We start from the raw sequence: 15,607 nt of genomic DNA, 5'->3' as shown, positions 1-15,607 counted from the left end.
TCAGGAGTAGACATGTTATCTCAAATTGTTCCTGAAGCAGATCCAAGTGGTTAAGTTTCCATGTAAACTTCAATTAAAACACATGGTTTGTTCTTGCCCATCGATTCAAATTGAAACTCCATTGCATCTTGTTCTAAAATCTAAGGTTTCCTGTCAACAAGGCAACTCACCTCTTCCATACTCACCCTCATCTTTTCTTTTTTTACACAAATGAACTGCTGAAGCCAGTTCATCTGCATTTTCCTATAATGTTCATTACTGAGAGTAAAGTAGAAATGTTTATCACTTTCAGATTGTTTTACATATCCAATGATATGATAACTTTGAGGGCTGAAGATTGCTAGTTGCACTGATTATGCACATATGGAATAGATGTGGGAGCAGAAAGTTTCTTTGTCTTTTATGAACTGATGAGTAATGTATGTCCAGTGACCTTCCCTCTAATTTCAATTCATCATTTTATAAATAAGAAATAACAACTTCTGTAACAAAATACACAGTAATCAATGAGAACTGAAGATTTTAGGTTGACTCCAGTTTTCCCTAAAGTAATACTCATGCTAAGATGGAAGATCTGCGCATAAACAGAATATGACTTACCCGTAAATTCTTAATCTGCAATGTCCCTTGCTCTTGTATAGTTGCTCTGGGATCTCTACCCAGAAAAGTAAATCCTTCCTTGAGCCAGCTGATTACAGGAAGAGGATCACCAGTGGCCTTACACTTCAGTAAGGCAGTCCCATCTACTGCTAGTGTCTGGTTGGCTGGGCCTTGTAGAATGATGGGTGGAGGTCGGTCTGTCAACACTAAAAGACATAGATATTTTCAGGGTAGTTTAACTTCTATGAAACCCAGCAGCTCTGATACATGAACACTGAAAGTACAGTCAAAGCTCCACACCAACATACATTACTTACAATTTATTCAGCATATGCTATGTCTATCATATATCCATTAGTTATTCACGCTATACACATATCTATAGATACTGTTTGAGGCCATATTGTTGTTTAGTACTTATTTCATTGTCTATAATTAACATGATACTGGCATAAAATTCCAACACCTTAGGAAAAATTACTCATAATAAAAGACTTAGTCATATTAAAATTAAAACTAAATAACAGCTATGGCCATCTGTCATAAAAATGTTCATTTAATCTTATACGCATACTTACGAAAGCCGGTGGAGCATCATATGCATAGACTAAACTTTCACTTTATTTTTTGTAAATATGTGTATAATACACAACTACAAACTTCACAGAATCAGTTAAGTGTTGTTTATAAGTGCTTAAATAAAGATCAGCAGAAACTGTATTTCAAGGATTTTTGATGTTTCTATTTCATTTCTCAAAAACAGTTTTTTTCTCATAGTAAGTTCATTACTCTCATAGTAGGACATACAATGTAGCATTATTGTCTTTGAGAAGGTTCTTGATTTTCTTTTACATTTTTTCAGTGACACATTGATGATTCAGTAGCATGTTACTTAGTTTCATGATATTAATTTGTAAATTTCTATTTTTCTTCCTGATGTTGATTTTGTTTTGAGACTTTTCATTTAAGGGGATGCATAGTAACTGTGTAATGGAGATTATCATATCCAGCTGTGAGTATCCAACAATGCAGTATGCATCTTTGTTTCCAGATCAAAGATGAACTCCCAACGAAACTGTTCAATATATCTTGACAATAAGAGGCTGGACTGTCCGCCATTGTCCATGCCTGCAATGATGGACTTTTGGATATTTATGAAGAACTATAATATTGTAACAATTTAGGGGAAATCAATGTATGTGGTGAATTTGTGGAGGGGTTAAGGGAAATCCCAGAGTCTACGCAACTGTATCGATCTATTACTAATTTTAAAAAGGAATATACAATAAAAGAAAGAAAACAATTTGATGGTTTGAGTTTAGAAGTAAAATATTTGCCATTTAGCATTCTTGCTGCGGGTGATACCGTTTCTTTGTTCACAATCCTTATGCCACTCCCTTCAGGAAATTTCATGTCTGGACTCTTGTGTTTGGCTTCCACCTGGGTCTCCATTGTCCCAGCTCCCGGTTCACCACTCTCCATCTCATGTGACCCTGGGCTGTTGCTACACCATTGTCTCCAGAAACGTTCTCCCACTACCAATTTAAGCAGTTCCCAGGATTAGGGAGACACCAAGTGTCATAAATAACTATGTTGATGGTGGTGCTTATCTAGCTGGAACTTGGCTGGTTGTTAGGTCTGAGGGCCAGCTGGACCTATTTTGACCCACAGGATGCCAAAATCAGTATTATTTTCCCTGTGGGACCAGTGCAATGCACTGAAATGGAAGTGAGTTTGCTTGCAGCTCAGCACATGCACAGCTCACTATTGTCCCTCCAACTTCACAGCCTTTGCTACATGGTTCAGAATGGCACATGATGTGTCACTTGTGGAGTTCTTGCTCTGCTGGCCATTAGAACTGGGGAAAACCTGGATCTATTTTAGATGGAACCTGTCGAACAATGCACTGAGCCAGAAATTAGTTTGCTCCCAGCTTACAGCATGCAGAGTCCCTTCCCACAGCTTTGCCTCTCTTCACAGGATGGCACCCAATGAGATGCAGGTGAAACCCTCACTGTTCTTTCACTGCCTGATTGGGGTCTGCTGCTCTGATTCTGCTCGTGGTCAAATCAAACAAGTCAGCTGGATGGGCAATTCTTGGCCTGGGTTCATCTCCTGAGCTCCTTTTGAACTCCCTTTCCTGCCACGCTCCGGAACACCAAGTTTTCAAATATACTCATTATCACTTGAATGTGCTGATCTAATTTGTCCTTTTAACTAATAAGAGCAATGCAGTCTAATTAGAAAATATTTATAGGGCAATAAAAATATATGTTCCATACAATCATTGTTTACTTATATACTCATTCCTGTGTTCACATGTGTAACTTTTCCATAATTTTTCAAGCATCTGTATCAGTGTGCTATTGTTGTAATGAGTACTGTTTTGTAACAGTATCTTCAGTACATCACAATGTACATGTAATTCAAAATGTTGAAAGAAGCACAAAGGTATATTTCACCAAGAACTCATTCACAACCACCTTATAATCAGATTTATATGTTCAAATTGAAGAAATTGCATCTCAGAAACTATTCTATACAATTCAACATAGACTTTGTTCAATATAATAAAAATGTCCCTTACTTTGCATATTTCTATTTAATATGCTAAGTGAGTCATATCATGTATGATATATAATCAGTATATATGTATGAATAGATGCAAGTTTTATCAAGAAAAAAGTGAATTTTAATTATTGCTAAGGAAATTGATTGTCTCATGTTTTAACGAAAATTTTAAAAAATTAATTATTTAAAAAGCAAACATCACAACTAGTTATTTCACTGATTTTCATGGACATATCTTTTACTGTAGAAATAAAACAAGCAAGAAAGAGTATGGGCTTCCGATATTGTAATTATTCTGACACACATGGTAATCATTGGGTAAGTAGAATTCAGACTAGGATTTAAAGAATTTAATTTTTTTACATGTAAAAAATGAAAGATTATGAACGATTTTTCATTTTGGGGAGAAAAAGAGAATGCATTCTCACTTATTCTTTAATTTTTAAATGATGTTTCATTTCTGTTTCAAATTAAATAGTTATATAGAATTTAAGCAAATTCTTACAACTTGCTTTTTAGTGTCCCAACATTTAAATCATTAGAGACAGCAATATGTTGCTTTCCCTTTTTACTGTCCAAATGAGTAGCTCATCATCATTTAAAGGAATATGATCAATAAAGTAATTGAAAATCTCCTGGCCAGAAGGAAATTTTGGTTTTAAGGATGTTATTGATGAAAGATAACCACATGTTTCTATCACACTAAGGTCAAAGGTTAAATGAACATTTAGGGTTTCTAGTGATCTGTGAACAACTCCACATCATCTAAATATGCATTATAAAGCTTCATTAAGTGATTCATATGTGATCACTTTATGACATTTATTGTCAATATAATTACATTTCATCTATGTTTTCCTTTTAGATTCTATTATTGGCTCTCATGCAGTTCTCTATAACTTTCTAATTCGGCCGAAGAAAATGATAAAGATGAAGAAAAAGGAGTTGAAGAACAGTGCCACTAAATTAATGAAAAGTTCTTTAGAGGATTATTTTGAAACACAAGTACATTTGAAACACCACAGTTCAATTTATATTCAGGAAATTTGTCACCCACCACCAGTATCAATATGATCTTATATCAATACTTGAAACCTTTCCAGAAAATTGGTCTCAATACAAAAATATAAAAATATTGCTATAGTTGGAATAGTCCCTTTTGTCTGTGAAAATAATATGTGTTTGCAATCTACAATGGAATTTCAGTTATCTGGTATTAACCCAAATCATGCACAAGAAAAAATGTTTAAAATGAAACTCACAACTTACAGTTTATTAAATAATTAATGGACCTGAAAAATAAAGCTATTAGGCTGAATAGTAGCAGAAGTCATCAGGTAAAGTGGCAGAGTAATATTTAGCATTATTTATAATTTTTGTATGTGTATTTGGATCTTAAATTTGTATTTCTTTACTGCCAATCTCAACAACACAATAGTTCCCACTATGCTATATCTATGCAAAGGTCTTGGCTTTCTGATTGCTTATTTCATTAAAATTCATTGTAAGAACAGATACTCATGCTGATTTAACAAAAATCTTTTTTGAAGATTTATTTATTTTTATTGGAAATGTAGGTTTATAGAGAGAAGGAGAGACAGAGAGGAATATCTTTCATCTGCTGGTTCATTCCCCAAGTGGCTTCAGTGGCCAGGGCTGAGCTGATCTCAAGTGAGGAGCCACGAACATTCGCAGGGTCTCTCACACACGTGCAGGTTATCAAGGCTTTGGGACAACTACTGTTTTTCCAGGCCACAGACAGAGCTGGATGGGAAGTGGAGTATCTGGGGCACATGGGATCCTGGCGCATGCAGTTTGCGAGGACATCAGCTCATAGGCCACTGTATCAGGTCCTTTAACAAAAGTCTTAAGAGCTGTCAGTCATCAGAAAATGCAAAACTGTTCATTTGTCAATTTTGACCTAAGAAATAAAACTATAATAACTGTGGCCCCGGCACAATTGCTCAGTGGCTAAATCCATCCCATGAAGCATCAGATTGTGTCTCTGTTGCTGCACTTCCCATCCTGCTCCTTGTTTGTGGCCTAGGAAAGTCGCAGAGGATGGCCCAAAGCCTTGGAGAACTGCACATGTGTGGGAAACCTGGAAGAAACTACTGGCTCCTAGCTTCAGATTGGCTCAGCTCTGGACACTGTGGCCACTACAGGAGTGAACCAGCAGATCTTTCTCGCCCCTCTGTGTAAATCTGCCTTTCCCACAAAAATAAATTTTAAAAATAACTAATTGTGACATTTTCTCAAATATGTTTTCAAACATTTTGTGTTCTTTGCATGAATCATATTTCCAAATATCTGTTTGATGAATCATATCACTCATAAACTTCTTCTTAGGGTTCATTTGTCTGTTTTCCATGGACATTTTGTGTTTCCACCAGATTAAACATACATTGACAACTTGATACTAGATTTTCTACATTGCTTCTAACTACAATGCCGTGACACACTTAAGTAGCAGAATGTTGGACTTACCACTGTTCCTGAAGGATTAAGCAATTATAATAATATGGGGGAAAAGGGTGGGGATGCTGAGAACAGGGAAGGAGGAGCATGGGAGAGAGAGGAATCCTTATACTTACAAAAACTGTATCATGGAAAATAATAACAAGAAAAATAAAATAAACAGTGAAAAAAAAGAAAGACATTAGGGTTTATAAATAGTTGGATGACAGCAGATACGTCAAGCATTATAGTTAGAATGCTACAAATGAACGCAGAACAAAACTTGGAATTTAGTCATAATATCTTATTTTCCAAGTGTATGTATCTGTATATTAATGAAGACAGTAGAATAGATGAGGCCATTTAAAAAATAATTATCCTTTATCCTTTAAAGAGCACTGCAGGTATCATCTATCAGATGTCTTGTCTCCCTAAAGAAAAATTTTTCATTCCTGTTACCCTTGAATCTGACTACTCCTTTCAGTTCCTCAGCAGTAAATCTTTGTGGCATCAGCAGGTGCAGCCATTAACGACTCACTGTCCCCACAGTCAATGTTCATCTGCTCTATGAATGCTCCTTCTTGACATGGTGCTGAATCAGGCCATACCACAGACATTAAAAAATACTGCCTTTCTATTCATTTTAAATGACCTTTTAATCTACAAGTAAATTACGACTGCACGAAAACACATCACATTTCGCCAGCAGAGAAGAGCATCTGAGACGCCACAGACTAAGGGTTTGATGTCTCAGAAGCCAGCACGATTGGAAGAAGGAAAAAAATAGGAGTGCAAGAAAGCATATTTAATTTAAGACATTACAGAAAAGAGATAAAAATTATGCTCAGAGATCCATGAAATATGTAAACCTCCCAAACTGTCAATTTTGACCAAAAAAAAAAAAAACCCTTTTAGAAATTATCTTGACAATAGAATTCTGGACTTTCTATCATTGTCTATACCTATTATGCCGTGATATACAAAAAATAGAAGAATGGTGGATTTGTGAATGCTGTTGAAACAATATGTTATACAATAGAGAAAAACAGTATGGTGGAGGTGAAGAGGGAAGGGTGGGAGAGGGGAGAGTGGAAGGGGAAATCCCTGAGCTTAAGGAACTGCATCATGAAATATTTAAAAAAATAGATTATGAGCCTGGCATGGTAGCCTAGTGGCTGGGTCCTCACCTTGTACCTGCTAGGAAAGCAAATGAGCACCAGTTCTAATTCTGATGACCCTGCTTCCAATCTAGCTTCCTGACTGTCCTGGGAAAACAGTAGAGGACTGCTCAAGGCCTTGGGACCCTGCACCCACGTGGGAAACCTAGAAGAGATTCTGGGCTCCTTGCTTCAGATTAGCGCCGCTCTGACCACTGCAGTCCTTAGGGAAATGAATTAATGAATGGGGGATCTTCCTCTCTGTCTTTCCTCCTCTCTGTATATCTGTAGCAAAAATAAAATAACTTTTAAAATATTAGATTATGCAAAGCCCAACATCCTTTTTTACTTTTTAATCAATGAATGTAGATGCCTCAGTTGAGATTCCAAGGATGTATGTGCAAATAAAAAATAATTAATTCCAACATTATTGGCACTTTGAAAGGCACTTAATTAATTTAACATAGTGAATGCATAATTAAAATCATAGCAGTGTCATAATATGATTAACTCAGTAAAAACTCATCTCTATGTTACCAATATTAATAACCCCTCCTCCAGTGAAATACAAGTATTAATAACTGTTAGGAGCAATCATATCAGTACTGAGTCTGAATAACTATTTGGATTATACTTCTAAACACGAGCAAATGTGTTGTCATTTCATTTGTTTCTTGTTTTTAAGATGTATGTCTTTGAAAGACAGAGTTTCAAAAGGAGAGAGAGAGGGAAGTAGAGAGAGATAACGAAATGGACAGAGATCAATCTTTTATCATCGGATTCACTTTCCAGTTGGTCACAGCAGCTGGGGTTGAGCCAGGCCTAGGATAGGAGCCAGGAGTCCCATCAGGGTCTCCCATGTGATGAACAGCAGGCCATGTGCATGCGCTATATTCCACTACTTCTCCAGGCCTGTTAACAGGGATCTGGACGGATGCACAGCAGTGCCCTTATAAGATGCAAGTCTTGCGGTAGCAAGCGACTTAACTCACTGAATCACATCACTAACTCCAACATGATGGTATTTCTTTACAACAGCACATTCCTATATTTTTATAGGAATTGATTGCCTTTTGGAGGAAAAAATTCAAGTGTATGTGTCAAAGCTGGGCCTCTTCAGTGGCTCAGACAGAGCAGTGGGCAGCATATCCAGGTACACATGGAGTATATGGCAGCGCATCCGAACCTGCAGAAGATACTTGGTACTATGACAGAAGACAGAACAAATTAATCAGCTATTGCAGCCAAGTGTTGGCAGTGAAAATATGGTCAAAGGAGACTCTAAAGTGGACTATTCCAGCCATGATTTCTCAAGAGATTTCAGTGTGCTTGGAATGGCCAGATTGGCAGCAATTCAGAACTGTTGAACTATTGAAACCACTTGAGCAGTGCCCTCGGTGCAGGCCCCACATCGGGGACCTGGGATGGGTGGGAGGCTGTGTGAGGATTCTCCCTTTATCTCCCTCCTTCCCCCAGGTGCAGGAAAGAAAAAAGAGAATGTGGAAACTATGGTCTTACCGACTTTCCCTTGTAGCCCTTGACCCTTTGTGGCCTAATCAACTATGTAAAGATCGTCAAAATAAAATGATAATAATTATTTTTAAAAAAACCTGTTTATCTTCCAGGATTCAAACTTTACGCGAAACTAATATCAGAGCATTTGCAGTATCAATGTATATTTTCAATGAAAGTTATACTTTTAGCATGACAAATTTAAAAACAGTAATGTCTTACCATCAGTAACTTCCAGTTGTGCTTTTGCTAAAATACTTCCTGCCACAGTTAAGGCCTGACAGATATAGTAGCCTGCATCTGAACGCTGAATGTTGGTAATGGTGAGGTCTCCAGTTGGCGACACTGAACATCGACTGTTGGGCTGCTGAGGTTGGTTCGGGAAAAGCAGATTCTATGAAAACAAACACATTCTTATAAATATTCTATTCTGATTCAAAAGGAAAACTATGCTAGCCACAATGATTATAATCAAGAGACTGTTGACAAGAAGAAAAAAAATGAATGCATTTAGAAACATATGGCACTGAAATAGCTTAATGATACACAATGGATTTTACTGGGAAATTTTTTTGAAATCATTGCAAAATAGTATTTTCCAAAAATTAAGTTTTCTTAATTTTCCATCATGTTTAAAACAAAACAAAGGAACAGCAACAAAAAAATCATAACAAAACTCTGTCTTTGAGGTGGGTGATTGGTGTAGCAGTTACAGAGTTTAAGATATGCAAGTCTAATATCAGAGTGCTGGGCTACATTCCATATTAGCAGTGCCTGAGTTTTAATTTCAGACTCAGGCTCCCTAATCTTGCTCAGCATAAATGTAGACCATAGAAGGGAGCAGGTAATGGCTCCAGCAATGGGATACCTGATAGCATTTTGGGATACCTGGATTGAGGCCCCAGGTCTCAAGTTTAGCTCCACTTAGGTCAAGCCATTTTAGCCACTCGGGAATGAATTAATGAACAGGGACACCTTTTTCTTTCCCTGTTCTCGACATCACCAAACATCCATCACAGCTTGCTTGTGCACACACTTCCTCAAGACTGCATCTAAATACCTTGTGTCTTTTCAATCTCTCCTAACGTCTACCACATTCTTAACATCTTTGAAATATGATTTTTAACTCTAAACACAGATGGTTAATGTTTATCTGATATATCCTAACGCTTCATAAGCTACACATAACTAAAGAATGCAAAACATAGAGATCAGAGTTGTAACTTCATGAGTGAAGTTGATGCTTGCAATACCAACGTCTCATGAACAGCGGTTCGAGATCCTGTTACTCCACTTCTCATCCAGCTCCCTTCTAGCGTTCTTGGGAAGCTGAATAAAGGTGACCTAAAATCCTAAGCCCCTGAACCCATGTGAAAGATCTGGAAGAAGCTCTGAGTACCTGATACTAACATGTCACAGCCCTGAGCAGTGTTGTCATTTGGGGAAGAAACTAGTAGGTACAAAATTTTTCTTTCCCTGGCTTTCTATAATCCTACCTTTCAAATGAATAAAAATAAATAAATAATAATATTAGAGAAACCAGTATTGTGGCACAACAGGTAAAGCCACCTCCTGTGATTTCAGAATCCCAAATGGAAACCTGGTTGTGTCCCATTTGCTACACTTTTGTCCTGTTTCTCATAAAATCCTGGGAAACACAAGTGGAGGATGGGTCCAAGTGCTTGGAGCCTTGCCACTCAAGTGGAGATTTGGAAGAAACTCTTATCTCCTGACTCTTGATTTTGCCCTGACTCAGTCAGGGGAGAGAATCAGTGGATAGAAGATTCTTGCTGTCTCTTTATTTCTCTAATTCTTCCCTTCTCCCTCTGTATCTTGACTTTGAATCAGATTAAACAATTAGATACATTTTTGAATGCAAAATATAACTTCTGACAATCATTTTGAACACCGGGCAAATTCAATCAATTTACCCCAAAATTATTTAAAAGTGTGTATGACAGAGACTGACTTAGGATAATTGAACATACTTTTGCTAAAAAGTTCTTGCAGTTTGTAGCAGCTTAGAGAGAAGCAATGAACAAATACTTAAATCTACATACGATCTAAAAGATCACTGAAACTAAAAAGAATACCTAATGTTTCTGCATTTCATATGGTTACTGTATACCTCATGCTAAGTTGTATATATATTTCCTGATTGCAAATGTTCAAGCATTTTTATATGAGAGCAGTAGCATTGCTTTGGGTGACCTACATTGCCTTACTGTTGTTCAATTAAGAAAAGCATTTGGGTATAATAAATCATGTTGAGGTATGTTTTCAAGCTGGATTATAAATAAGAACATATCAATTTTTATGTTGTATTTACTTACAAAAAAGAACACTGTAACCCTCTGGGATATGTTTCTCAATATAGTAATTAATTTTCCAGGTTTGTAATTAAACAGTTTCAATAAGTTGCAATCAGGAGGTAATAACATTCAATTAAAGGCACAAGACACATTTTCACCTTAAAATGTTTTTTACCCTTGAAGTAATACCAATGGAAGAGGATAAAATAGGGTATTAACACTTTTCAATTACGTTAAATGACTTTAATCCTGCAAATGATGTCCTACTTTAATTAGAAGCTCTTCTCTTTATTGCTACATGATGGATGTCCACTTTATGAGATTCAAGTGTGACACTATAAGCCCACTTTACATAAACATTACCATGTTATTAAACTCCTTCCAAAAAGAATGATGTTTACTAATAGGGCAGGGATATAATTTCAAAATGCTGTTGCTCTCTGCTAACATTTGTATCCTATCTAAGGCTAGACATTTCACACACATATGAAGCAGAATTTGAGAGCTAGCTAATTCTCCTGTGAAATTCAAATATATTACTGAAATAAACCATCAAAAAGAGAAAGGTTTAAATCTTAAAGCCACTTGAAAATGATACAATAACTCAAAGTGTGCACTTTCCTACAATTAGCCATTAGAATACTAATTTACATAGCACTAATACATCAGATGGGCTTAATTCTCCATGGAAACTCTTCCTCTCTACAATGCAATATCAGTCTACTTTCTAAATGATTCGTTGACATGGAAAATGGGATTTGATTGGGGTTAACCCATCATCTCTATTCCATGCTTGTATGACATAACCAAAGAAAATGGATTACAAGCAAAATCCAGGAGCTCTATGGAGTTCTTCTTGACTTGAATTGCCTGGGTAGTCTATTAGTGCTAATTGGCATTATCAGCACATATTGAGGAATATGGACCATTAAGTCTAGGCTTTTAACTCTTTCTACTGGTAGATAGTCATAGATCATGGTAAAAATTGGATACTAATCACAGGCCAATTTACTTTTTTTATCATTCTGACGCATGATTTGAAAATTTTGAATTGGCGAGAACAGTTTTTATTTGTTGTCAGTCTGTCAGTCTATCTCTCTCTGAGAAAATTGTCCCAGTGAGAAAGCAAAAAGATTGAGTAGCTAAAATTACTAGCTTGAGGATGGTACAGGAATACATTGGAACCTACAATGAAATATGGTGGTAGACCAGAACTTTCTTATGCTGCTCTCGTAAGGAAGAAATGTGTAAGTTTTATTAAACAGATTCTCTCAAGGTATCTTAAAATATTTTTTGGGTCTGGGGAAATAGCCTAATGGCTAAAGCCTCACCTTGCATGTGTCAGGATCCCATATGGGTGTTACTCCGTGTACCAACTGCTCCACTTCCCATCCAGTTCTCTGCCTGTGGCCTGGGAAAGTAGTTGAGGATGGCCCAAAGCTTTGGGAAACTATACCCACATGGGAGACCCAGAGGAAGCTCCTGACTCCTGGCTCCTGGCTTCAGATTGGCTCAGCTCTGACCATTGTGGCCACTTGGGGAGTGAAACAGCAGACAGATCTTTGTCTTTCCTCTCTGTATATTTGCCGTTCCAATAAAAATTAATAAATATTTTAAAAATACACTTTTTAATTCTGACATAGCTTAGAATTAAAGAAATTTATAAGAATTATTTTCTTTTCTTAAAGTAAATTTAGCTTAATTTTGATCATGTTTACATATTGGAGAAGCATGTATATCCGTGTGAACCACTGGTTAGTGTGGGAGGGTCGAGGCATGAGGGAAAGTGGATGAGACAACTACTTCCAGTTTTTTTTTCTTCCTATATCAGAAGGCAGAGGGGAAGAAGGAGAGAGGGCCATTTCTAGTAGGCTAACCACATCTGTACCCAGGGATGGGGAATGACTTCAGTGCCATCCTAGGGTGGCAAAAGAATTAGAAGAGAATGTGGACTAGCAATATATGGTGCTGGGGAGAACACACGTACAACTTCTGTTGAGCCAAATGTCTCATTAGGGATGGTTCTAGAGAGCCTAGAACAGAATATCTGTGGATTTTGCAGGAATACACAGATAACACAGATAACAGTTTTAGGTGAAGAGCATCATTTCTGATTTATATCAAGTAGGAAATTCCACCCATAGTCTCAAAATCCAGTAAGCACTTTGGCCAAGTTCTAAATGAAAGAAAAAACACATTAAGTCCTGTTTTTGAATAAATTATGAGAGATATTATTGCCTAGATGGGACACTGAGGAGGACCAACCAAGTACCACAAAAGAACACAGATGTCGGTTTGTAAGGGAACACAATGTGTCATTTCTAATCAATGCTAACAAGGAAAAACTCAAAGGGAAAAACAAGGAAAGCTTTTTTAAAAATAATTTTTTTTAAATGTAAGCATGGCAAAGTCAGTGATTATTAAAGTCATGTATGCCATCTATCTAACAGTGGAGACTGACATTCTAGGACAATGAATCAACAGGTCACAAGTAAGCAAAATTGTCCTTACTTTTAGGAATTTTAAATAGATATAAAGGTTCTGGCTGATTTTTAAGATAAGATCATTTCACTGTTCTTAATCTATTTCATATTACACATAGAACCGTTTAAAGATAACAATAGCACATATTGAATGCTGTACTGGAACATTTGATTCCAACTTATTTTAGAATTCAGTGGTTTCATTTTTAAAAAGTAAAGAAATCCCACACTGATAACAACAGCAGTAAGGCTCACTTTAAGGAACCCGAGAGAGAGGGTGGATGTTTAGAGATTACAGTAAATAGCCAAGCCTTATACTCACCTGGCTTCCTTCTTTCTGCCAAAAAACAGCTGGCTGTGGGTTTCCTTTTGTTTCACAGGGAAATGTCACTGTTCGACCTTGAGCAACAATCTGATCTCTTGGCCTAACCACAAACTGTGGAGGAGCTGTAATTTAAAGGAAAGAAAGTGTGTAAATATCAACTGTTGACAAAGAAAAAGATAGCAAAGGAGAAATCTGATACTAAGTAGATTGCTCAGGGCCAGAGAGGGGTTACAGCTTCTGATTTTTTTTTTTTTAATGCATCTCCCAAAACACAAAGGGAAAGTAGAAAAACACTCCATTCAATGTGGAGAAATAAGGAAACATCAATGTATACCTTTCAAATGCAGTGCCTTGTAAGCTTTTGGTTAAGACTCATATAGAAAATTAGATATATGATAATTTCAACATTTCTCATGAAAGATTATTTTTTAATTTGGTCCCAATTTTTTTCAATAAATATAGAAGTAAAATCACATTTTTATAAAGCCTTTACTTCTAAAATCAATCTGTTGCTAAATATTGATTTTTCTTGCAATTTTTACAAACATTGTCTAAAGTACAAGGATTCCAGAAAGCATAACATATGAAGCTCATATTTCTAGTTCTTATATTCTAGAATTCCTGAAGATTTGAATGTAAAGAAGAGTTGAAAAGAGAGGTATAATATTCAAAAGTAGCTAACACCATAAATACATGCAAAGGGTTGATTCAATTTTATTTGTGACTTGGATAGATAAAGATTGGTAAGACAATTGCAGTATTCTCTTGGACAACAAAGCTATAGAGCTGAAAATTTTCTTTCCTAAAGCCATCACGTCTAATGAAAAACAAGAAAAGTTAACACGATAACAGTAACAGTCACTAAACAGAACTAAGTCAACTACCGTTGACTGTGAAATCACAGAAACATTTTCAGATCACAGTTGATCACTGAAATTATAGTAAGTTAAATTATAGCATATATAGTACATGTGACATGGTTCAAGAGGGAGAGAGAGGAGCAAGAGGGGTGTATGTGGTATGGTAGGAACAATAGGTTTGGTGTAGGAAACGGACATTCTGGAAGCTTCAAAGAATGAGCAGCACTCGGTAAGTGGGAAACTAACCACATGGTAATCAAATAGCTTAATGAGAAAACACAAGAACGAAAAACATGTATACACATACAGAGTGTAACTTTGCAAAAATGGAGGGCCCACGTTATTTAAACATCACTGGTTACAGTAAAAGGCTTTTATTCTGCCTTTTTTTTTTTAGTTAAGAAGAGACAAAAAAACAGATTTTATTAAAAGTTTTAAACTCTCCAATGCATATGGTATGGTTTGGGTGGCGGTGCTGCATTAAGTAATAAAGTAAAGGAATCTGGTTGGAGGACAAGACTAGAGCCAAATCATATTTCTCTCAAAACACACAGACCACTCCCCCCAACACACACCACTCAAAATACTTATTCCATGATTTTTACAATCATCTGTTTCTGCTTTAACCGGTCACTTACATTAGAAAAATAAGACCAAGAAAACACCTTAAAATCAGCTGTAATCATGAGAACTTGCTGTAAATGGTGACAATCTTAAAATCAACATTGTATAGAATTCTAACAATCTACAACATCCAGTAATGACCACCCAGATCCCTTTAGTCTTTTAGAAGCGTTGGGGTGCAAGTTTAGGTTTGCAGCAAAATAAAGTGTAGCCCACATCCACAACCAGTTAATCATCCTTATAGGAATGATAGAACTGAGGAAGCAATGGCATTGTTATGTGTTTTTTTTTCCCTATCAAAACATTCAGTAAGCTCATTTACTGATGTCTTTGGTGCCCTGTTATACTGTCTCCTAATTGAACACATGATACAAACATGCCCCAGGGGCAAAAAGAATAAATCTACTAGGTAAAATTTTACCTTTATAACTATAGATAACAGAAGACACACTCAGGCAGCACAGAAAACCCAAATCTGTGGATCTATTTGAATTGAGTGTGCCTTATGTTACCTTGCTTATTCACAATATTACTTGCTTTTTCTGTCCATTTCTGCCAATATATGGACTTTCGATGCATACTATAAATGTGCTATATAATTACTATCAGAAAAAATTCTTAAAATACTAGAGTCCCTTTTCCAACATGGATGTGAAACCTCTGGTTATTTGTACAAAAACTAAAAAATTAATGCTGGTTTCTCTCA

At 36.3% G+C, this 15,607-nt stretch overlaps 1 protein-coding gene across 7 annotated transcripts in view; it reads right to left on the bottom strand.

Annotated features, from left to right (window-relative positions):
* ROBO2 (roundabout guidance receptor 2) overlaps nucleotides 1–15,607 on the bottom strand; it is a 596,967-nt gene that overhangs the window by 97,414 nt on the left and 483,946 nt on the right. For all 7 annotated transcript variants that reach the window (XM_058661761.1, XM_004588617.3, XM_058661767.1 and 4 more), the window contains exons 7-9: nucleotides 13,415–13,539; nucleotides 8,520–8,691; nucleotides 601–806 (exon numbers count right to left, since the gene is read on the bottom strand). In XM_058661761.1, coding sequence (XP_058517744.1) covers nucleotides 601–806; nucleotides 8,520–8,691; nucleotides 13,415–13,539 — 503 coding nt within the window. The remainder of the gene's footprint in view (nucleotides 1–600; nucleotides 807–8,519; nucleotides 8,692–13,414; nucleotides 13,540–15,607) is intronic.

This window comes from Ochotona princeps, chromosome 3, assembly GCF_030435755.1.
Source record: "Ochotona princeps isolate mOchPri1 chromosome 3, mOchPri1.hap1, whole genome shotgun sequence".
Lineage (NCBI taxonomy): Eukaryota > Metazoa > Chordata > Mammalia > Lagomorpha > Ochotonidae > Ochotona > Ochotona princeps.
The sequence above is the reverse complement of the archived record's forward strand: the minus strand, read 5'-3'. Positions and strand labels throughout refer to the sequence as shown.